The sequence below is a fragment of the Armigeres subalbatus genome, chromosome 2 (genome assembly GCF_024139115.2).
Source record: "Armigeres subalbatus isolate Guangzhou_Male chromosome 2, GZ_Asu_2, whole genome shotgun sequence".
In the NCBI taxonomy this organism is placed as follows: Eukaryota; Metazoa; Arthropoda; class Insecta; order Diptera; family Culicidae; genus Armigeres; species Armigeres subalbatus.
The window spans coordinates 421,520,238-421,544,174 of NC_085140.1; the positions used below are offsets into that span (position 1 = coordinate 421,520,238).

The 23,937-nt window shown below is 42.3% G+C and overlaps 5 protein-coding genes across 5 annotated transcripts; 3 read left to right on the forward strand and 2 right to left on the reverse strand.

Moving 5' to 3' along the window:
- The first annotated feature begins 1,747 nt into the window (after window positions 1-1,747).
- LOC134213464 (protein catecholamines up) lies at window positions 1,748-5,045 on the forward strand. The gene is made up of 5 exons (XM_062692528.1): window positions 1,748-2,127; window positions 2,200-2,350; window positions 2,974-3,383; window positions 3,527-4,090; window positions 4,874-5,045. The coding sequence occupies exons 1-5, from the start codon at window positions 1,924-1,926 to the stop codon at window positions 4,913-4,915; spliced, it is 1,371 nt and encodes a 456-aa protein (XP_062548512.1). The 5' UTR covers window positions 1,748-1,923; the 3' UTR covers window positions 4,916-5,045.
- A 944-nt stretch (window positions 5,046-5,989) lies between these two features.
- Window positions 5,990-7,736, reverse strand: LOC134213463 (WW domain-binding protein 11). Its single transcript, XM_062692527.1, has one exon. The coding sequence runs from the start codon at window positions 7,619-7,621 to the stop codon at window positions 6,098-6,100; it is 1,524 nt and encodes a 507-aa protein (XP_062548511.1). The 5' UTR covers window positions 7,622-7,736; the 3' UTR covers window positions 5,990-6,097.
- Window positions 7,737-13,729: 5,993 nt separating this feature from the next.
- On the reverse strand, window positions 13,730-15,159 carry LOC134217772 (tetratricopeptide repeat protein 19 homolog, mitochondrial). The gene is made up of 2 exons (XM_062696589.1): window positions 14,188-15,159; window positions 13,730-14,123 (listed from the first exon to the last, which is right to left on the reverse strand). Exons 1-2 carry the CDS (start codon window positions 14,998-15,000, stop codon window positions 13,875-13,877), a joined length of 1,062 nt encoding a protein of 353 aa, XP_062552573.1. The 5' UTR covers window positions 15,001-15,159; the 3' UTR covers window positions 13,730-13,874.
- A 262-nt stretch (window positions 15,160-15,421) lies between these two features.
- Window positions 15,422-19,018, forward strand: LOC134210318 (uncharacterized). The gene is made up of 5 exons (XM_062686367.1): window positions 15,422-15,632; window positions 16,055-17,210; window positions 17,346-17,953; window positions 18,016-18,606; window positions 19,007-19,018. Exons 1-5 carry the CDS (start codon window positions 15,627-15,629, stop codon window positions 19,016-19,018), a joined length of 2,373 nt encoding a protein of 790 aa, XP_062542351.1. The 5' UTR covers window positions 15,422-15,626.
- Window positions 19,019-19,300: 282 nt separating this feature from the next.
- On the forward strand, window positions 19,301-20,570 carry LOC134217774 (uncharacterized protein K02A2.6-like). The gene is made up of 2 exons (XM_062696590.1): window positions 19,301-20,177; window positions 20,260-20,570. Exons 1-2 carry the CDS (start codon window positions 19,323-19,325, stop codon window positions 20,392-20,394), a joined length of 990 nt encoding a protein of 329 aa, XP_062552574.1. The 5' UTR covers window positions 19,301-19,322; the 3' UTR covers window positions 20,395-20,570.
- The last annotated feature ends 3,367 nt before the right edge of the window (window positions 20,571-23,937 follow it).

Genomic DNA, 23,937 nt, shown 5'->3' on the forward strand with positions numbered 1-23,937 from the left:
ATTCCGGTGAGAATGGTTCTCGACAACGATCCGACGGGCACAAGAAGGCGAGGTGCACAGCGGTCAAGGTGGATCGACCAGGTGGAAGATGACTTGCGGACCTCCGTAGACTGCGTGGTTGGCGACGTGTAGCCATGGACCGAGCCGAATGGAGAAGACTCTTATATACCGCACAGGCCACTTCGGCCTTAGTCTGATTAAATAAATAAATAATATGTAGGAAGGTGTCTGCTACTACGCCTACCAAATATTTTTTCGAATAAGTTGCTTAATTTTCGAGATATTAAACCTTAGATGCTTTTCGCCATACTGATTTCCGAAAGTTAACTCCTAGTGTGCCGCTGTAAGAATGCTCAAAGTAGGCGATTCATTCCAAAAATCTGGCTGGTAGTGAACCGCTGCGCTGCCTTGGCCGCTGCTTGACAGTTGAAGAGTTTATTGATAATAATTATCATTCCTTCACGTGAGGAGTCGGACTTTGCATTTACTCCAGCAGACACCAAGAGCCGAAGAAAGATTACCAGAACGCATTTACTGCAGCAGCGAGAAAGATTCCGAGCCTCTCTACTGGCATCAATAGACGTAAGCGAGCAGCTGTCGTATAACGACCCCATGCTGTACAGAGAAAACGCGCGTGTAAGTTAGTAAAAACGAGTTAAAAGTCCTGTAAGTTGCATTAATTTGACGTCTATGCCGGCTTGAGGTTCCCAGTTAGCCTTGAGAACAAAGGCGCAGAATCCGGAGATGGCGAGATCGATTCTCGATCCGATCTAGGATGTTTCGGGTGGGAAACATTCTCACACCCTGGGCATAGTGTATCCGTTGTATTTACCACACAAGATACATACTGATGCAAAGAAAACTTTTAATCAATATCTAAAGAAATACTAATAGATTACTAAGTTGAAAAGCAGGCCAAGTTCCAGTTGGAATGTAGTGCTATGGAAGAAGAAGCTTGCAATGCACTTATGAGATTGACTGATTCACCGAAACCAATTCCTAAACTGTTAGCACGTTTCAATACTAAACATTATCATACGTATATATTGTAATACACTGGAGTCATTTTTTATGCGGATGATATGGGCCACGTGAATTAAAACAAAGTTAAACCCCGCGTAAATTCCAAAGTATGTCTGAATAAACCGCAGAAATCCCGAAATTCGATTCGTGTAAAAATAAAACCGCGTAAAAAACGACTTCAGTGTACATCGGGAATGAAGCGTTGACTCTCCCTTGATCGAATGGTCCAAGAAAATTGAAAATCCATCGAGAAATGGCTGAGATATTAACGATCAAAGTCTATCATATTTTCGTGACGTTTTTCGATTTTTTGCAATTTTAAAGTGTACCCCAATATAGAAAAGACAGACGTAGTTCTACGTCAAAAATAATGGTCTTTTATAATTATTTGATTCCACTGGGTAATAAATTTACTTATTGGTCGTACCGCAACCAAACCGCGCGATTGAGCACTCGCAATGGGACGCTAATCGTGACAATTCGAATTATGTCATTGGCAATGCGCATCATGTCAAATTTCCGATTTTCTACCATACACGGAATATCTATCTGAGTGCTTTTTACAACTCCATGATTTTAGTGCAATCTATAGTGCAATCATCATATAGTCAGATACGATGCAATTTTGAGTAGGTGATTAAACTTTATAGCAATTGCGTTACAAACGTGACAATCGTTATTTGTGCGAAATCAGTCGCACAAAAAATATGTCTGTCTTTTTTTGGCAGCCGCTTTCACACGAACGTCAAATCGGCATTTCGGCCAGTTGTGTGCCGCATCAGAAAGTAGAAAGGAAAGATCACCGAAAAATCTGTGCGCGTTGTTATCAGTGACGTGTAAATATACTGTCCAAGCTAGCGGTTGTACATATCCGGATTTTCCTTCGAAATCCTCGGAACAATGGACCTCGCACAAAGCCGGAGTCGAAAACACACCGCCGTGGTTAAAAAGCAAGGAGAATCCAAATCCTGGCGAGTACACATCGCCTTGGGTTTATTTTTGGTGATTCTGTGGCTGTCTTTTCCAACGCTTTGTTCTGGGCATTACGAACACGATCATCATCATGACCACCATCATGGTCACGATGAAAATCCAAGTTTCAAAGTAAGGATTGCTTTTGGTCTTGCATGAATATTTTTAGTGAATAATATTCTATCTTTTCCCTTCTCAATTTAGTACTCGCGACAAGCAAACGAAATATATCAGGATGAAAGTCATGATCATCATCATCACCATGATCACGATCATGGACACCACCATGATGATCACCACCACCATCATATCCATGAAGATAATACACCGAAGTCTAAGGATAAGCCGAAAGTCGGTAAGTTTGGGTGTTGTTGGGCATTAGTTTTATACAGAAAACTTAGTTTACCGATAGCATTGGAAAGTTTAGTTGCAAAAACTTGAAAAATGTTACGTAAATATCAATACCAGACTTCATTGGTCGGGTTTCTGCGAAACTGCATCGAGCGCCTTCTTGACTGACTGTGATATTTTGTTTATACAGTAGAATTCATATCAATTCATGCGTACATATGTTGTAAGAGATCCTCACAGACCTCAGTTATGTGGTTGAGAGATGGTACCGGACATCTCTTTATGGTCAATTTGCTCTTGTAGGTAAAAGCTTGTGCAAAAAATGAGTAATTTTTTATTGGCATTTGGTGCGCTTTGGTAGATCCTAAAACTTACTGTGAACTAACAACATATTGTAAAAATATTGATAAATTTTAAAAAGAGTTTTGTAGGGGTTTTATTAAAGATCTGATAAAGAATTAACTCTTAAAAACAGGTTATTTTATTTTCAATTCATATCTCGTACTTTCTACATGACATTTTATGTACTCACTTGTTAATGTATAAATGCGATGAATTTTCTAAAAAAACGAGACATATAAACATAAAACGATTTACAAATGTTCCTTTGTTCAATATTTTTCTCAGACACCTTCTACATATGGGTCCATTCCCTTGGATCAACTTTGCTAATCAGCGCCGCGCCGTTTTTCATTCTCTTTGCCATCCCGCTGGATAACACTGAGGAGATGCAACCTCGGTTGAAGACCTTACTGGCCTTTGCCTCCGGGGGTCTGCTAGGTGATGCTTTTCTTCATTTGATTCCCCATGCAATTCAACCGCATTCCCACGGCGAAGACGGGCATAGCCACGGACATGGGCACGGTCACAGTCACGGCGGAGAAGGACATGATGGACACGGGCACGATATGCGCGTAGGTTTGTGGGTGCTGGCTGGAATAATCGTGTTTTTGGCAGTTGAAAAAGGCGTTCGGTTAATCAAGAAGGATGCTGGCGGACATGGTCACAGTCACGGAGGCGCTTCGCATAAGGAAAAGGTATTTATATACATAGCAATGAAACGCTCTTAGTACTATTATTATGCTCATGAGCACATCATTTTTAAGTCGGATTCCAATACCTTGGAGATAATCCGAGGTTAAAAAATAAACGCATACATCGTAGTTTTTCGTATTTTTAGGCATCCCCACCAGCTTCGCCTTCGAAAAAGGATAGTAAAAAGGCAACTGACAAAAAAGGCAAAAATGACAAGAAGAAAACAGAAGCGGAAAACGCCAAGGCTAAGGGTAAAGCCGTTAAGAAAGAACCCAAGAAGGACCAAATCAAAATTGCCGGGTACCTTAATCTGGCTGCGGATTTCACTCATAACTTCACGGACGGCCTGGCCATCGGTGCTTCCTATCTGGCCGGCAATAGTATCGGCATCATCACCACCATTACGATCCTGCTGCATGAAGTTCCTCACGAGATTGGCGATTTTGCCATCCTGGTAAAATCCGGCTGCTCCAAAAAGAAAGCCATGTTGCTGCAGCTGACCACGGCCGTCGGTGCCTTGGCCGGAACGGTCCTAGCTTTGTTGGGTAGTGGTAGCGATGCCGCCGAATCGTGGGTGCTTCCGTTCACTGCCGGTGGGTTCATTTATATTGCAACGGTTTCCGTCATTCCGGAACTGCTGGAAGAGTCTACGAAGCTTTGGCAATCGCTGAAGGAAATCACCGCTTTGTTGGCCGGCGTCGGGATGATGGTAATTATTGCAAAGTTTGAGTAATTTTTCTTATCTTTCTACGTACCTATCTCCTATCTGTGGTGTGATGTCATTCGTGTTTCGGAGCGGAGCTTCGTGTTTGAGAAAGGTACAGAAGTTCTCTTTGGTATTTTGTAGCATAGCAATTGCGTGGCCAAATGTGATCAATTTCAAAAGTTTAACGTAGAAAGTTAATTGAGCAATTTGATTTGAAGAACAATATCAACAATAAATAGGATAATTTATTGATAATATTTTTTTTTTCTGTAAGTTATGTTTAAGATGAGCTACAATGCAAAAAATAAATAATTTATTCATATTGTACATCTACCGACTGGGTGTGATTTTATTTTTGATGACCTTTCTCAAACACGTAGTCCACAGACTATGTTGCACTTGTTAATGACCTAATTAATTCATGACGAATTAGTAGTTTGAAAATGTTGTAAACTATTGTTATCGAATTATTCTCTTTCCACTATCTCTGAAACCCGGGTGAATAATGTTTGTGCGGTTCAAAATAAACATTTAGAGAAAAAGAAGCTCAAACAAGTTTCCGTCTTTATCGAAGATTTTGATAAGGTTTCTAATTTTGTTGCATGATGTATTCGATTGAATGGAATTGGTGGAATGTGAATGTCGTCTTAAATGATTACCAACATAGGCTCTGAATGTCATTACCGTCCGACTATTTTTTCCCTCACCTTTAAAAAATTCTAACGTTTGGCAAAAACCAACTTATCATATTATATCGATAACGGCATCATTACTTACAACTCCTAGGGAACATGCTTGAAAGCCATAGAAGAAACTATTGAACGTTGAAAAAATCGCCGATTATGTTAGTGCAATAAGTTGATTTTAATCCAGTTGTTCTGTTTATTAGTTAATTAAGTAAATAAAATATGTTTATATTTTATCATTGCGGAAGAATAAAGTATTTTGGCCTCAAGTATTCATCTCTAGAGATTGACAGTTGCACTAACACTGATTGGTATATGCAGTTCCCATAATCGTAAATGGCATTGAAACATTATGCTTTAAAGTTTAAGAGAGTTCATGATTTGACTGTAGCTTAAATATGAGAAATAAACAAATATTTTTACTATCAATGGTTGAGTATAATACTAGCTTCGAAAATAAGAACGTTGTATTCAATTAAAAGTAAATGCATACAGTTCTCGATTTTTACTAATACCCAATTCTAGTTTACCATATTTTAAAAATTACAAGATCTTGAAAAGGTTTATAAATTAGGTACGTCATGCAAAAATGGCGATTGACAAAGCCACGATTGTCCCACGCCCACTCCCCAAAAGCAAAAGTCGCTTTTTTAGTTGCCTTCTAACAATTTTGTATGGGTGACAAGGGTTCTTGAACCTTCTCTCAAACCCGTAATTGTACAGTTGGTCCATAAATAGAATACTGGTGGAGAAACCAGCCACTTTGGGGGGTACGTCGTTTGGCATAACATAATTTGGCATAATTGATTAAATATACCTAACAATAACATATACCCAGAAAAAAATCTTTTAGATTAGTTAGATTAGACAGTTAGATTTTTCTAAATTTCAGCGAAACAATGCAAAAGAGTTTTTTAAAGCACTCGTTTGCTCGGAGTTGATGATTCCTTTTTAAGGACGCGTTTGTTCGGCACAATACAAAAGGAAGATCATTCCTTTTTTCAAATTACGCTATTGCTTAGGATAATAAAGTCTATGTTGGAGTCGAGCTTACGCTAAGAATATGATTATTGAAAATAAGATTATTCTTATTGCTTTATGCCATTATGCCAAATGATGTTATGTCGAACGCGGTAGCCCCGCTGACATGTGCTGACATACAATTTTTAGATATATAATATACTATGATTATCAAAATAATTAGGTACCTTTAAAATACTTTTAGACATTTCTATAGTCATATTTATTTTGAAATACTTCTACGTTGGGAGTAATCAAACGTTCTTAACAACTAAAACACTGCCAATTATTCGCTGCATAGGTCCTAAAGCAAACCCTGCATTTCCCTCATAAACTGCATGTAGGCGTCATCCTTGCTCGGTTTGTTAGGGTGCGCGGGAGCCCCTGGACCACCGGACCTTCCAGGTGGTTGCTGGAAATGCTGTTGATGGGGGTGATGATGCTGCTGCTGCAGCTGATGATGAGAATGATGCGGCTGCATGTGGTGGTGGTGATGGTGGGGACCCACGTCTGCGCGTCCAGCCTGGGCCGGTCGTTTGGTAGTTTCATCCTTCTTGGCACGCAGAGCGCTGGGCACGAACCGGGTAACGTCGGCACTGAGGTTTCGAATTTGCGGTTTGGCCGAAATTGTGGCGCTCTTCGGGTCCTTTTGTTGCTGCATCATGTTTCGCATGTGCTGCTGTTGGATGTGCTTGGGTGGGGGGCCAGTAGGAGGTCCCGGTGGCATGCGAATACCCATTCGGGGCGCTATTCCCGGAGGAGGCCGTGGAGGCATTCGAAGTCCTGGCATGCCGGGAATTCCCGGGCGTAGAGGAGGAGGTCGAATCATTAGGGCTGGCTGCATCGGTCCTGGACCCGGCATGGGAATCGAAGGCATTGGGACGTATTTCACAGTCGGATCTGATGGATGCGGAGCCGGATTCGGTAGAGCAATTACCGGTTTGGGCGGGATCGGTATTGCGCTGACCGATGTTTCTGGTTGATCCTTCTTCTTTTGAACATTTTCCATCTCTTTCATGAACTCGTCTAAATTTTGACCGGAAATAGCCAGCATCTTTTGCTGAACAGAACTAGGCTGTTTCGGTTTTTCCACATCAGAATCGTCGGAGTTATCCCGAGAGTCGGCATCGTCAAAGAACTTGACGCTCTTTTGGGTTTCATTGTGAAACTCTTCCAGATCGAAATCAAGCTCAGGCATGGCGAATAAATCAGGAGCTGGGCCAGGGGGACATCCTGGGATATCGTCGTCATCGTCTACAGGCTCTGATGGTTCTATAGGATTCTCTACGGGCTTTTTCAATATAGGCGGTGGAGCAGGCTTCACCGAAGGAACAATTGTGGGTATAATAGGCGGAATAGGAATTCGCGGAATCGATAAAGGCGTTGGGGTTTCATTCATCGATGGAAGCGGAATATCATCCACCTGAACTTGCTCGGCGTGCCGCACGCTTTCGTAATATTGAATTCTCTTATTACGTCGTTTTTCGTAATCGACTTCTTTTCTTTTCAGTTCTGCCCACAAGTCCGGATCGTCAACTTGATAAAGCCGCATTACCCGATCTAGTGTTTCCTTTAGTTTCTTACGCTTTTCCTTTAGAACTTTCTCATTCAAAGGAGACGGCTGGTAAACATTGAACTCCATCTCGTCAATTTTCTCCATTTCTTCAATCAATTGAGCCGGATCCTTGCCCTTCAGGACGGCAGCTCGAACCATCTGCCGTTGCTTTTTGTTTTTCTTCAGTTCTTTCTTGCGAGCTTCCTTGCGGGCCTGATCCGTAGGATTCATGTATTTACCGCTTTTGGTCGTGTTGATCGACCGGCGACCCATTTTGGTGGATTATCAATTGCACTGGAGATGAAATATTAATATTTTGGTAAAACTAATGAAAACTTTCCGAATAAACACAGTGCGGATTTGATTTGGCACGATTTTGTTTTGGTTGTCAAACGAGGGGTGATAATCAGTGTAGTGGTAGCCGTTACAACCTTGATGGGCCGTAACAATCGTTACGTTCAAATTTATAGCAACGGTGTCTTCGCTAAAAAGGTGTCCCCGTTTTGGCGCAATAGGGTCACGTAAATTAAATCGGGCACATGAAAAAATACACAATTTTATGCACAAGACTTGGTTTTCGTTTAGCAATCCCAATTTACCACAAATTGTATTGGAAATCCCTCAGCCCCATACCACAGAGAAACAGACGTCTCATTCATCACATGTTTCATAGTTTATCATTTAAACAGTTGATTTTTTTTTGTAGGTGGTCAATCGGCCATCAATGGCGCTTCCATCGATTTTGCTTATGTTTGACGTTTGCGCACTACCGCCATCTAGTTGCCGCTTGGCCACACACCGTGTTTTTAGCATTGGGCGAAAATGTTTTCGTGACGATGATTTTGATTGCATTTTGTTCTAAGTGAGACGTCTGTTTCTCTGTGCCCATACCTTGGATATCCTACAAAAAATGTATGCATAAATTTGGGGATCGTATATCCTACACTCAGCGAACTGGACTATCGAAATTCATAAATGGCGCCTTATGAATCTTCGACTGATTATTCCACCAACAGTGCTTCTTATACGCAGTTCCCTGCCCGAGTATCCAAGCGTCGATGGGCGTGTGGTCTACATACCGGCCTCCCAATCCCGACGTGCATGGTTCGAACCCAGTCTGCCGCACTTCTCTTTTTTTTTCAAATGAAAATCATCATTCATAAGGCAACATATTGAAATTCATAACGTTTCCCTGTGGCAAATTTTCATAAGGCGTTTGATTGAAAACCATACGTCCATTTTCCTCAGTGATAGGTTAAGAAAATTATTTTGAGCTTTTTAGTGGAATGTCTTCACTTGTCATAAGACAAGTTTGTACAATTCCATTTAATTCCACCACTTAATTGAGACGTCAGATACGTATTTCGACCTCAACAGTAAAGTCGTCTTCAGTGTCTCGTACTTCGAGTCGTCGAGACACTGTCGAGTCAAGTACGAGACACTGAAGACGACCTTACTGTTGAGGTCGAAATACGTATCTGTCAAGGTACAATTAAGTGGTGGAATTAAATGGGACTGCATAAACTCGTCTTATGACATAAGCAAAATTTTATGTCAGTCAAAATGGCGTTTAGTTCGATTTCACTGAACCCCGACCATGTGATAATTCACCGATCATGTGCTGAACACATGTAAGGGCATAATATGCTTTTGGTTATTACGCTAAGTAGTCAAAAACGACAAATTACCCACGATCTCTTTAAGTCATCAAAAGTTTCGAGAGAAATAAATTGATAAAATATTGGCAAATTTATTCAAACTTGGCTCTCAGGCGGATACTTTTTCAGCACGCATCTGGAACCAGTGATTGATGGATTTCGAATATACGAAAGATAAAGATGAGTAGCTGATTAGATCAAACGCAATTTTACTTGCGTTGAACAAACGAAAGCAGAAAATCAAAACATCCAATTAAACGTGGATTCACATTGGTTAAAAATAAGATACTTGATCACTACCTTATGATTATTTTTTTCAAAAAAGGGTTTTGTTTTTGATTCAGGTATTTTTTTTATTTTATTTTATTTATTGAATGGTTTATTGAATGTTATCAAAACACTGATACGGACACTTAGAGATACAACTGCAGAGATTTGGTTCACCTTTCAAGCTGCGTATAATACAATTTCTGTTATGAGCATTTAAATTTACGATTGTAATTGGACAAATTAGGGAAAAAGTTTTCTAAAAAAACCCTAGATCTGATGGTTAACTTAATCTAATATCACAGTGTCTGAGCATGGAGGATTCGATGAAAGGATTTGCTGATATCTGACAGGAGTTCCAAAAACTCCGTGCTGTTTTGTTGATGAACTCTTCGATAGTTACTACTCCAGTGACACGGTGTAGTTCTTCAGTTGGGTAGAATGGATCAAAGTTGTATATCATTTTTAACAACTTATTTTGTTTCACCTGAAGGCGTTTCCGATGGGACTTTGCACAATCACCCCATACAGGTGAGCCATAAACCATAATGGGTCGAAGTATACATTTGAAAATAAGTATTTTGTTTTTTGAGCTCAGCTTGGAACGACGATTGATGAGCGAGAACAGAGAGCGAGTTGCTTTATCCAGTTTTTTGGTAGCATAATCAATGTGTTTGCTGAAGGTGAGTTTGGAATCGTATATAATTCCTAGGTAATTAGATTCATTCGTCCAGGGTGATGATAGGCCATTTGTAGATACGGTGGTACTCGGAAGATTCCTGCGCTGCTCTTTTTTGGTAAAAAATCTGGGTTTTGGTGGCATTGATCTTAATCCTCCACTTGCGTTGAAAATCCTCAAGGCTGTTTTGTGCATTCTGTAGTTTGGTCACGATTATTTCGGGATCTTTATCCGAAGCGAGGTATGCTGTGTCATCTGCGAAAAATGCATACACTACTCCGTCTACTTTTAAAACATCAGCTGTGAATATATTGTACAAGGTAGGACTCAAGACGGAACCTTGTGGAACACCGAATGGAATCCGGTGTGTAGTAGATAGTGAGCCACTGACCGCAACTGCGAATGTTCTGGAGGACAAGAACGAATGGACTATTTTACGATATATAGTGGACAATTAGATTGATGCACTTTGTACACAACTGCCTGCTGCCAGACTGAATCGTAGGATTTCTCTACATCCGAAAGCACCATTCCGGTTGATCTACCAGCAGAAAGATTTTGTTGGTTTTCTTTTTTAATTTCGATTGGTGAACAGTAGAGTGTCCTTTTCTGAGTCCGAATTGTTCGTGTGGAACAATAACATCGGTTTCCAGATGACGGTTCAATCTGGATAAGACCACCCTTTCCAAGATTTTGCTGGGACCACTCAATAAGCTGATTGGGCGATAGTTTCCTGGTGAAGTGATGTCTTTGTTTGCTTTTGGAATCGCAATAACCGATGCATGTTTCCATTTTACTGGAAAGTAGCATAACTTGAGACACGCGCTGAGGATCTTTGTTAATAGAATAAGTCCTTTCTAGGAAGGTGTTTTAGTAGTACGTTCCTGATTCTATCGAGACCGGGAGCTTTTTTGTTTTAATGGCACTGATTATGGATTTCACTTCTTTTGGTCTAACAAGCACATTAGGGTCAATAATGCTGTCTCTGTCAGATATTCTTGCAATTGTTTTATTCACTTCTGCCGTTGTCGCGGAATCACCATTCAGTGGATTGTTGTGTGCTGCGGCGAAGGTAGCAGCTAATGCTTCAGCTATCTGTGCAGGTGTTACTAGCAGGCTGCCATCAACTTTCAAGGGAGGGCTGTGCTTATTGCGGAGATTTTTGCTCAGCTTCCAGAATTTTTGGCAACCGTTGTCCAACGTTCGCAGCATGTCACCAAAATTCTTGAATCGATGCTCCGCGCATTTAGTACGAATAGTGTTGTTGAGCTGAGACACAATTGACCCTAGCAACGGGTCTCGAGTGCGTAAGTACTGACGTCGTCTTACATTTCTCAGTCGGATCAGCAGCTTAATTGATTCGGGAAGAACAGTTTTCCGAGGAACGATTATTTCCGGTACGCTTGCGTCTTCAGCACGGAGGATGATATTTTCAAACAGATTGATGGCTTCGTCTATTTTGTCGTGGGTATCTAGGTTGTTGATAAGCTGAGAATTCAGGTCGATATTCTCGTTGATCGTCCTGGAGAAAAGTCTCCAATTTGCTTGGTTGTAGCACCGAGAACTGCGACCTGGAGGCACCATTGGAGTGTCGATGGTTATGTTGAAGGTAACTGGAAGATGATCCGACGACAGTTCAGTATGAACAATCGGGACTGACATTTGGATTAGATTGTTCGACAGGGTGAGATCTAGTGTTGATGACCTTCCTCTCCCTGGTGGGTGGCGTGTTGAAGACTCTGGATAGTTGATATAGAAATCCGATGACATGTACTCCTGGAAGAGAATTCTACCCGCTTTATTTGCACTGGCACAATTCCACATCATGTGCCGAGCGTTGAAATCTCCAACAATGAAGAACGGCACATCCCAAGATGTTAACATTCGTATGTCGCGCCTAAACTGGTGTAGGTGCTGCATTTTATTCGATCCGGGATAGTAGGCTGCCACAATGTTCAGTGACGACACGGCGGTGTTGATTTTGATTCCTATGGCCTCAATAGTCGTAATCGAGAGATCCAGTTGACTGTAGGAGAGTTCTCTTTTAATAAGGATAGCTACTCCTCCACCACGGTCTGCATTCGTGCTTAGGCGATCCATGCGAATTGCCGTGTAGCTTGGGTGGTACATGGAGTTTCTACTACGTAACCAAGTTTCGGTTACTACTGCAACGTCGATATCGTGAGATTCAACGAAATGGAAAAATTCTGTAATTTTGTTATTCAGGGAACGACTGTTCCAATTCAGGACTTTGATGGTATTATGATTAGACATTGTAGATGTGTTTCAGTGCGAGTTCGGAGAGAACTGAAAATTGTGCTGCTTTCGTTTGGCAATTTGACAGCCTTGTAAAGAGCTCACGTGCGAGCATCACAAACTCCTCCACAGAGAAAAGATCATGCTCCACATGTTTCTTCCCTGTTACCGTGGGTTGACTATTAGCAGTCACACTTGCGTAGGAGTGGATACGTGAAACGGTTTCACTAGGCAATTGTAGCACATTGTGTTGCTGGGGCGGCAACCTATCATTTTGGGATTGTACAATTCTGGTCTTTCGGCCCACAGTGGTTCGATTTTTCCCCTCCTCAAGCTTCTTCAGATACAGCAAGCGTGTTGGACACCCTTTGAAGTTGGCGGTGTGATTTTGACTACAGTTTGCACATTTAATTTTGTCTTTCGTCACTGATTCATCGTCTGCTTTTGCAGGGATTTGGCATTCTTTCGTTAGGTGGAGCTCTCCACACTTGACACATTTCGCTTGCAGGTTGCAGTTTCGCATACCATGTCCATATTTTTGACATCTGAAGCACTGTACAGCGTCGATCTTCTTCCGAGTGTAAAAACGCCAGTACACGATCACATTGAATAATGATTTCGTTTTCTGGAGCGTTTGGAGCTTTACAGACCCTTTTGGAAGTTGTAGCAAGTAGGCAGCGATATCGCCAGTACTCGACGCAGAGAGCAGCTTGACGTCAGATGGGACAATGTTGTTAACCCGCAGTTCGGCAATTAGTTCTTCGATGTCATATCTCGGGAGACCAGAAAGAACGAATTTGTCAGGTAGTTCGTCACTCATTCCGTGGGTGTAAAATTGTACGTTGCTGGAGCGTAACTGTTCCACAGCTGCCACAAAGTGGGGTTTCGTTTTGATGGTGATTTGTGTGCTACCTTTTCCAATTCGGAGAAGGTAATCTTCTTGACTAATGTTTGCTGCGACCAACAGTTGATTCAGCTCTGTAACCGTTTTATCGTAAACGAATATCGGTGGGCAAACGTATTTTCCTAGAACTAGCACTGTGATTTATGGTGCCACGAACAAATGACACATCATCGTTTGCAGCTGTGTCCATGTTGTCCAAAGACTCAGACAACGATTGAAACGAGTTACTGGTCGGTACATTAAACACCGGTTGGTGGGTAGAAGATGATGGGTTGCATGTAGGTGGCACGGGTTGCGATTGTATCAACTCCAAGTCGATATTTCCGGAGTTAGTTCGGGTACGATGTGAGTCTTCAGGAACCACTAACGAGTTTCCTAACATTGTGTCGATTTGTTGTGGTGATGAGGTTATGCGCAATTTGTTTTTCTCATAATTCTTGCGAATAACAATATTAACTTTTCCCACCGGCCCAGCATCCTCACCAATGCCGGTCGCGGGCTTACCGCGGAAGATTTCCCCAGGATGACCAATAACGGGCCAAGGAATAGAATATAAATGAATAACAAAGCGCGCTACTACAAGAGAGATGTTTATAGTATGGGCTTTGACAGTTAACTGATTCAGGTATTTATTACGTATGTGCCACACATACATACGATGAATTTTGTAAATTCTTTATATCAGGAACAACTTGACATATTCTTTGATAATCAGTCATCAACAAATTATATCTAATCAAAACATTTTTTCAAATAAACTTCCTACTTTTGCATGGCCTTTATCTGCTCCAGGCAGTAGTTGGCCTGTATCACAGTTTCCTCGTGACTGTGCTGCTTACCGTACTTCCAGGCAAAGGCGCAAAGTTCCTTCGCTTGATTTAGCATGCCCTGTTGCAGGTACAGCAGTCCCAAGTTGGCCCGGTAGACACCTTCCTCCGACAGATCTGGTATTTTGGAGGCCAAGCGTATGGCTTCCAAAAGGTACTTTTCCGCTGAGGCGTAATCTTCGAGCTACAATGGTGAAAGACAGTATCAAATAATCGTTAAAAAAATTCTCAAGCACAACATTGCTTACATTCGAACAAGCCACACTCAAGTTATTGAGTATCGTCAATCCTTCCTCCGTCAGTGTTCCATGAATTTGCGTATAGGCATCGTAGGCCTGTTTGAAACAGTCGCGTGCTTCAGTAAATCGTTTAAGCTCCATCAACAACTGTGCGTACCAATTTTTGGTGATACCCCACAATTCCATAATCTCTTTATCGTCTCCTGCCTTCTTTAGATTATCCTCCAGTTTGGCTATTGTCCACTCGAATCCCTGAATTGCCTTATCCAAGTGCCCCTGGAGCTGCGCTATATGCGCGATCTTCGAGCTGATGTGCAGCATCTTTATGTGGTCTTCGACAAATCCGTCGGCGAAAAGTCGCTGCATGACATTTACGAAGAGCTTCTCCGCTTTGGCGAACTCACCTACTTCCATGGCCAGGTTCGCCATAATGTCGTAGATGTAGGTGATACCATCCTTGCTTTGCAAATCCTGGGCCATTTTCAGAGCAATGTGCAGCATCTGCTCGGCTTTGCGGTAATCCTCGCGCTGAATGTTTAGAATGGACATTTTAATTGTTGTGATCAGTTGATTTTCCGGGGAATCTTCGTCATCTTTTTTACTGAACCACGATAGAAAAGAACTTGCTGCAATGAATTTGACCGGATATCGTCGAGTGTTGTTCCCATCGTTGGATTCATTTCCTCGATTCTCTTCATGTCGGTATGAATGGTGGTTGGGTTTGGTCTGAATAAATATGCTGCTCTGCCGTGGATGATTGATTGACACGAAACTTCGCTTCGAGAGTGTGTTCACTAGCTTGAAGGGAAGTTTTCGGAACATTTTTCACTGGATTATTTGGCCTAAAACTTATGATAAATAGAATAATTTAAGTTCACTAATTGCTTAAAATTTCATAAAATTGATTTTTGTTTTGACTTTTCTTATGTTTTGATTTGGCTTCTGTCACCGCACCGCATCGCCACCCTGCACGGTGGGTCTGAAGGAATATTTTTATTGCAAATTTTGCGATTGCGCCGTCTTCAATCCCGAATAGAAATGAACAATTAATCGAATCGGTAAAAATATTTATTCAGTTCCTATATCAAGCTCTATCTGGAATAAGGGCGAATGTCGCAAGAGAGGATTCTCTTCGTCGACTTCCCCTCTTTGTAATAAAAGAGACAAGCAGCGGATGTCTTTGTGGTTTTTCACCTCAGCACGATAGAAAAAAAATGCGAACTTGCACACTGTGATACCCTTCGTACCTACGTACGTCATTAGTGTGAGTGATTGTTTATTAGTCTGATTAGCAAGCTTCGTGTCTTAGTCAGTCTTACTCTACATCGCGTGACCGTCGGTCGTTATCATTGATCACCACATATTGGCGACGAGAGGGATTACGCATTTTTTCGCATTATTTTTGTGGATATTATTGTTATAGAAGCAGAAACAAAACCGCCGTAAAAATGCAGGTAAGTAACTGAAATTCATGCTGGATTCACAGTGTAAACTGCAAAAGATTGTTCCAAGTAAAAGTTCAAACACGCCATGTTTTTTTTTCATTCCTGACCTTGGAAAAAAAAGTCATGACCATGGAAAAAAAGAAAGAGAAAGCAAACACTGATGATGTCGATGATTGAATTCGTCGAATGTGAATCAATGATTAAATTCGTTGTTTAGTGTTGTCGATGATTGAATTCGTCGAAAGCTTGCCAATGATTGAATTCGTTGGAATCTTCAACGTGTGTATGAAAAGTCGATGATTAAATTCATCGTGAATGAAACCTAAATGGTCAATGGTGTGAATTCTAAATGCTGCCATGGCGATGATTTAATTCGTCGAGGGAAAAAGAAAAAAATGTAAACATTCGTAATTTTTCTCAATCTATTCTAGGGAGGAAATGAACAGAACGAACTTCTGTTTATACAAGCACCACAGGCGTTCAATCCAGCTCTATACAATTTTCCGCAATTTAAATTTAAACACCTGCCTTCCTCGGAAGTACGCGGCGTATGGAATGGGTGGATTCGCGGTTTCGAGCGCGTCATGAAGGCTTCTAGTATTACGGATGGATCGATGCGGAAAATTCAGATGTTAGCAATGGGCGGATTAGAGTTACAGTCCGTTTTCGATTCAATCCCTGGAGCCGATAACGAGTCAGAGCAAAGCCCGGATCCGTTTGCGAGTGCAAAAGCCAAATTGGATAATTATTTTGCCCCAAAACAGCACGAGAGCTTCGAAAGGTACTTGTTTTGGGCAATGTCTCCGGAACCAGAGGAACCAATTGAAAAATTTTTGGAACGCATCCAACAGAAGGCGGACAAGTGTACATTTGGGAATTCCAACCAGGAGAACCGACAGATCGCAGTGGTGGACAAAATCATTCAGCACGCCCCAGGTGATTTGCGCGAAAAACTTTTGGAGAGAGAGCATCTTGCACTAGATGAATGCATAAAAGTGGTCAATTCGCATCAAGCGATCAAGTATCAAGCAGCAAAGATGAATGGGAAATCCCCGGTTCCGGTGTCTACCGATGTTCAGACGATGTATGCAAGTGCGAGCAGAGGAAATTTTCGACAAGCAGCTCCGTTTCCAAAGAAGGCACCGCGTTGCACTAGGTGTGGTTATAATCAGCATAACGCAGGTGAAAGGTGTCCCGCTACCAATCAAAAATGCGTCCGCTGCCATGGAATCGGTCACTTCAAAGTTGTTTGTAGAAGCAATAACTGTGAAACGATGAATTCCTCGCCAACATCGGGTCATTTTAAACGACAATATCCATTCAATTCCCGTAACACGACCGTCTTCAAGAAACCCAGGAGTGTGATGCACATTGAAACGCCGAATGACACAGAAAGAAATAACGTGGAATCAGACGAAGAAGATCTACCAGTATACAACGTTGGTAATATGGACGACGAGCTTATTCAATGCAGAGTTGGAGGTGTAAACATAGAAATGTTGATCGACTCAGGTTCGAAGTATAATTTGATCGATGACGCGACCTGGTCAACAATGAGTATGTGCAACGTCGAAGCAAACAACCTCCGTTTAGATAAAAGCAAAAATTCTCGCATACGGAAAAGTGCCTTTGAAATTGATCGCCGTGTTCGATGCTGAAATCGAAGTTTTGGGAACTGATAGGAAACTGGAATTGAACACAACATTCTACGTTATAGAAAAGGACAGCAACCTCTTCTGGGCAAAATAACTGCCCAACAGCTTGGAGTTCTTCGTATTGGATTGGGATCAGCGAACGTCAATCACGTGGGCGTAGCTAAACAGCGTTTTCCGTGTATTCCCGACATTGAGCTTACACTTCCTATTGATCGCAGCATTCCACCAGTAATACAACCACTCCGAAGGTGCCCGGTACCATTGTTAGATAAAGTGAAAGCCAAATTGGATGAACTTTTGACGCAGGACATCATAGAACGGGTGGAGAAGCCTACATCTTGGGTGTCACCTCTTATCCCGATATTGAAGGATAATGGAGATTTGAGAATGTGCATCGACATGCGAAGGGCCAATCAGGCGATTCATCGGTTGAATCATCCACTCCCAATATTTGAAGAAATGCTACCACGAATTCGCAACGCCCGATTTTTTTCACTTTTGGACATGAAGGAATCCTACTACCACGTGAAATTAACCGAATGCTGCAGAGACGTCACCACTTTTATAACCAACTGGGGGTTATACCGGTTCAAGAGGCTTTTCTTTGGCGTTAATTGTGCTCCAGAGCTATTTCAAAGCTTAATGGAAAGTCTGTTGGCAACTCGTCCAAATCTGGTAAGAACACAAAAAAAAATCGTTTATTTAGATGCCTTATTCATATTTTGTTTTCAATTTAGATCGGGTTTATCGATGATTTTATTGTGTTTGGTGAGACGGAGGAGGCACACGATAATGCATTAAGGGCCGTTATTCAGAGGTTCAATGAACTCGGCGTTCAATTGAACCACCAGAAATGCAAATTCAAACAACCTGAAGTCGTATTCTTAGGACATCGACTTTCAGAGAAAGGAGTTCTGCCATCAGATGATAAGGTTCGCTCTGTTTTGGAATGCCGACCTCCGAAGACAAAAGAAGAGCTACGGAGCTTCCTAGGTCTGGTGACATTTGTATCTCGCTTCCTACCTGATTTGGCGACAGCTAATCACCCATTACGTGAACTTGTCAAACAATCCACCAATTACGTTTGGAACCATGAACATCAGAAAGCTTTTGATTTGATTAAACAACGGGTTGGCAGTCTAGACTATTTGGGATACTACGATCCGTCTGATCGAACCCTAGTTGTAACCGACGCATCCGGCGTGGGCCTTGGAGCAGTCCTTATTCAATTTAAGAATAACGAACCAAGAGTTATTAGTTATGGCTCGAAAAGCCTTTCAGAACCGGAGATGAAATGCCCTCCGATTGAGAAAGAGGCTCTAGCTATTGTATGGGCGGTTGAACGCTTTAGGATTTATTTGATTGGCATAACTTTCGAGCTCGAAACTGATCATCGCCCACTTGAAACAATATTCACAAAAACTTCCAAACCAACACTGAGAATCGAGCGATGGCTTCTTAGACTCCAAGCGTTTTCTTTCAATGTAGTCCACAGAAAGGGTTCAGCGAATTTAGCTGATTGTCTTTCCAGACTCGCTTCTCATGTGGAGGACGTTTCGTGGAATGAAGAGTCAGAGGTTTACATACGCCGAGTCGCAGCTGAAACGCTAGCTTCGTTGAGTGGCGAAGATGTTCAAGACTTCGACGAAGTTACTGAGATTGAAATTAAAGCCATACAAGAAGCAGCAGCCATTGACATTTCCGAAGTTGTTGTGGAAACAAAATCAGACGAAGAACTAAGAGCAGTGCAAAAGGCAATCATGTCAAACAATTGGGGTGATTCGTTAGTAAAACCATATGCTCCATTCCATTATGAGTTGAGTTACATTAATGGCTTGGTTATGCGTGGTATCAAGCTTGTGATACCAAGCGTCCTTCGAAATAGAATGTGTCAGTTGGCACATGAAGGCCATCCTGGCCAATCAGCAATGAAAAGCCGACTACGTGATAAATGCTGGTGGCCCAACATGGATAGGGAGATCATAAAGATTTGCGATTCCTGCGAGGGTGCCGTTTGGTACATTGTGCTAACCCGCCTGAACCGATGATTAGGCGTACGTTGCCAGAGAAACCGTGGATTGATCTAGCGATTGACTTCCTCGGTCCTATGCCTAACGGAGAGTATATCCTGGTGGTGATAGATTATTATAGCAGATATATGGAGCTGGAAATCATGAATAGGATTACGGCCCAAGAGACGATTCAAAGGTTGAAAAAGATTTTCAGAACCTGGGGTTATCCGAAAACCATAACCTTGGATAATGGCAAACAATTTGTTTCGCAGGAATTCGCAATATTTTGTAAAACGCTCGGAATTCATTTAAACCATAGTACACCGTACTGGCCCCAGGCAAACGGCGAAGTAGAGCGCCAAAACCGATCCTTACTAAAACGGCTCAAAATATCAAATGCGTTGTATGGAGACTGGAAGAAAGAATTGGATGACTACTTGATTCTCTATAATAACTCACCCCATAGCGTGACAGGCAAGGCGCCGAGCGAACTTCTTCAAAACAGGAAACTCAGATACAAACTACCTCAAATGGACGATCTCACTTCACTCCCTCCAGACGCAGATTTCCGTGATCGCGACACTCAGAAAAAATTTCAAGGAAAACAACAAGAGGATGCTAGGCGTAGGGCAAAGATAAGTGAGATAGATATCGGTGACACAGTTCTGGTCAAAAACCTAGTACCGAAAGACAAACTCTCCACCGATTTTCATAAAGAGAAATTCCTGGTGGTAGACAAGAAAGGTTCAAATGTCACCGTACAGTCAGAGGATAATGCGAAATGTTACAAGAGGAATACGTCACATCTGCGTAAGATATCTGAGCCGTCTAGTAGCAATCTAACGGGAAATCAAAATGAGGAACAACATGTTCTAGGGCCACATCAGGTAATTATAAAAAAATATATATATTTGCACTCATGGTTTATTAAAATGAATCAAAGTCTTATCAACATATTTGTCATCACAGATACAGCCACAACATAACAGTCCGTCAATCGTAAATGAATCGGTGATTATCGAGCCATTGAAGGATAACCAGAATAGTAGCCTGCTCAGAAGATCGTCCCGGGTGCCAAGAGCAAGATGTCGCTATAGTCCATAACATTGGGTGTTAAACTTTTGAGTCAAATAAAGGTTTAAAGCACTGTTATGAATCTATGCCAAATAAAATAAAAAAAGGGAGATGTGATACCCTTCGTACCTACGTACGTCATTAGTGTGAGTGATTGTTTATTAGTCCGATTAGCAAGCTTCGTGTCTTAGTCAGTCTTACTCTACATCGCGTGACCGTCGGTCGTTATCAATGATCACCACACACACTTACCTCATTTCACCGTATTCGGTAAATGTTACCGAAATCTCAACAGCAGAACTGTTCGGTAATTTATTTTATAGATTTTTTGTAATTTTTTCCATTGCTCAACTGTCAAAATCACCGAAAATCAGTTAAATTATTTACCGAACAGTTCTGCTGTTGAGATTTCGGTAAAATTTTACCGAATTCGGTGATTTATTTTAAGTGTGTGCATTCTGAGGATAAACTGCAAAGAAATCCTCTGCTTTCACTTTTATTTAAAAGAGGGGAAGTCGACGAAGATAATTTATTCTCTCTTGCGACATTCGCCCTTTTACCAAATAGAGCTTGATATATAGTTTTCCGCGAGCGGTAATGGCTCTGATTTGACGTTTGTGGAGGTCAACTGCACGCACCGCTCCGAGCATTCCCGCATAATTCTAAACCATTCATAGACGATATCTCTCACTGTTGTCGACCTTTTCTGTTAATGTAAAATAACCATGTACAATTAAATTTTGATCATATTTATTCCATACGATTATTTGTATTGCGTTGCTCGGGTTTTTACGTTTTTGCTTTTCTCGTACAACAAAGTTGTACCGAAAGGCTTGCACTTTCACTTTCGTTTTATACCACTCAACACAACATCACATCATTCATTCATTTATTTAGTCTACATCTAAACAGATAACACTGAATCAACAATTTGACGCCATAATACACGGTTCGAGGTCGCATCTCTCCATCCTCGAATGCGCCCCACGCTCGCCAAGTCGTTTTGCACCTAATCTGCCCACCTCGCTTGCTGCGCTTCACGCCATCTCGTACCTGCTGGATCGGAAGCGAACACCATCTTTGCAGGGTTGCTGTCCGGCATCTTACCCTTCCGGCTTTAGCTACCTTCTGGATACTGGGTTCGCCGTAGAGCTGGGCGAGCTCGTAATTAATTATTCGCCGCCACACACCGTCTTCTTGCACCAAAGATGGTCCTAAGCACCCGTCTCTCGAATACTCCGAGTGCTTGCAAGTCCTCCTCGAGCATTGTCCATGTTTCATGTCCGTAGAGGACAACCGGTCTTATTAGCGTCACATTTTGTGACACATTTTGTGCGGTGGCGAATATTTTTTGACCGCAGTTTCTTCTGGAGTCCGTAGTAGGCCTGACTTCCACAGATGATGCGCCTTCGTATTTCATGACTGACATTGTTATCAGCCGTTAGCAAGGATCCGAGGTAGACGAATTCCTCGACCACCTTGAAGGTATCCCCGTCTATCGTAACACTGCTTCGCAGGCGGGCCCTGTCGCGCTCTGTTCCGCCCAAAAGCATGTACTTTGTCTTTGAGCAAATATAGTATATTAACAATATAGTCCACTTCGTGAATCCCCATATGTTAGCCATATGCAGACAGAATCACAAATCGACCACGTTCTGATTGATGGACGGCACTTCTCCGACATTATCGACGTCAGGACATATCGTGGCGCTAACATCGATTCTGAACACTATCTGGTGATGGTTAAACTGCGCCCAAAACTATCCGTCATCAACAATGTTCGGTCCGGACGACCGCCGCGGTACGACCTTAATGCCGCCTACAAAGTGATATCCCAGATCATCTTCCGTCGTCTGTCACCATTAGTGAATGAGTTCGTGGGAAGTTATCAAGCCGGCTTCGTTGACGGCCGCTCGACAACGGACCAGATCTTTACTGTACGGCAAATTCTTCAAAAATGCCGTAAATACCAGGTCCCAACGCATCATCTGTTCGATGATTTCAAGGTGGCATACGACAGTATAGACCGCGTAGAGCTATGGAAAATTATGGACGAGAACAGCTTCCCTGATAGATGGTGTGCAAAACTGTTTGAAGATTTCGGGCGAACACTCCAGTTCGTTCGAATCGCGCGGGGGCTAAGACAAGGTGATGGACTTTCGTGCCTGTTGTTCAACATTGCGCTAGAAGGTGTCATGCGGAGAGCCGGGTGTAACAGCCGGGGTACGATTTTCAACAGATCCAGTCAATTTATTTGTTTCGCGGATGACATGGACATTGTCGGCCGAACATTTGCAAAGGTGGCAGAACTGTAAACCCGCCTGAAACGTGAAGCAACAAAAGTTGGACTGGTGGTGAATGCCTCAAAGACAAAGTACATGCTTGTGGGCGGAACAGAGCGCGACAGGGCCCGCCTGGGAAGCAGTGTTACGATAGACGGGGATACCTTCGAGGTGGTCGAGGAATTCGTCTACCTCGGATCCTTGCTAACGGCTGATAACAATGTCAGTCGTGAAATACGAAGGCGCATCATCTGTGGAAGTCGGGCCTACTACGGGCTCCAGAAGAAACTGCGGTCAAAAAATATTCGCCACCGCACCAAATGTGTCATGTACAAGTATTCGAGTATTCGAGAGACGGGTGCTTAGGACTATCTTTGGCGGTGTGCATGAAGACGGCGAAAACAAACCGGCTGGCTCTCCCATACTAAAATCCAAGATGGCTGAATCGTGAATTTGGCAGATTGGAGCTAGTGGTGTATTCATCTTGGTATCACCTGTCTTGGTGTATACAGGGTCCCGCGAAATGCACTTTGTTGGTTGAATTTTGCTCCGCCATTCAGTCCAAAACTGTCACATCGTCGTTTGTTCGGAAATCAATTTATTCTGATAAAGTTGGTACAAGCAACGTCACAACACTATCGCGCACATATTTCCGTTGACTTTAAAGCCCCAAACGCAATATAACGGAACGGCGACGGAAACGGCAAATTTGACAGAAAATATATGGGCTAACTGTCAAATTTTCCGTTTCCGTCGCCGTTCCGTTGTATTGCGTTTGGGGCTTAACTCTATCCGCCAGCCTGGGATAGTTGCTTTTCAGTTCTTTTCAAAGGTGTTTTGATCGCTACTGGTATTAATAAAGGAACGAAAGAAACACTTGCCGCTCCGAACTATTACTAGCTCGATTACTACATAGTACTATTATTTAAAGAAGTTAAATTTGAAACGTTTTGTCATTTGCAAATCAATTTGCGAAACCAAAATGAACTGGTTTGCGTATTTTTGTTTGTTTTGATTTCGCTCTGACAGATTATTTCTGCAGATTTTCCAATTAGAAATGTTGTTGGGAAGAAAAAGAATAGAGAAATGTAAAAATACTCGCGTGCACGCTGCGTTCCTGTGGGGAATTGCGGTAGCTCTCGCCGCAGATGAGACGCGTGTCGACGCCGCGTGTATGATTCTATGTGATGTTGGGTACTTCCTACCGCAATTGCGTGGACGCCGCGTGCACGCCAGTTCAAAACCGCTAAGTGGGCATCGGCCCTATGCGCTTGTCGTCCACCTGTACAAA

Bases quoted from the DNA above. Each gene is read 5' to 3' on its own strand.
- LOC134217774 (XM_062696590.1), top strand. From the start codon at position 19,323: ATGATTAGGCGTACGTTGCCAGAGAAACCGTGGATTGATCTAGCGATT. The intron at 20,178-20,259 runs GTAATTATAAAA...TTGTCATCACAG, and splicing joins ATGTTCTAGGGCCACATCAG to ATACAGCCACAACATAACAG.
- LOC134210318 (XM_062686367.1), top strand. The intron at 17,211-17,345 runs GTTTAGATAAAA...GTTATAGAAAAG, and splicing joins CGTCGAAGCAAACAACCTCC to GACAGCAACCTCTTCTGGGC. The intron at 17,954-18,015 runs GTAAGAACACAA...TTTTCAATTTAG, and splicing joins TGGCAACTCGTCCAAATCTG to ATCGGGTTTATCGATGATTT.
- LOC134213464 (XM_062692528.1), top strand. From the start codon at position 1,924: ATGGACCTCGCACAAAGCCGGAGTCGAAAACACACCGCCGTGGTTAAA. The intron at 3,384-3,526 runs GTATTTATATAC...TCGTATTTTTAG, and splicing joins GCGCTTCGCATAAGGAAAAG to GCATCCCCACCAGCTTCGCC. The intron at 4,091-4,873 runs GTAATTATTGCA...TACAACTCCTAG, and splicing joins TGGCCGGCGTCGGGATGATG to GGAACATGCTTGAAAGCCAT.
- LOC134213463 (XM_062692527.1), bottom strand. From the start codon at position 7,621: ATGGGTCGCCGGTCGATCAACACGACCAAAAGCGGTAAATACATGAAT.
- LOC134217772 (XM_062696589.1), bottom strand. From the start codon at position 15,000: ATGTTCCGAAAACTTCCCTTCAAGCTAGTGAACACACTCTCGAAGCGA. The intron at 14,124-14,187 runs GTAAGCAATGTT...TCACCATTGTAG, and splicing joins TGAGTGTGGCTTGTTCGAAT to CTCGAAGATTACGCCTCAGC.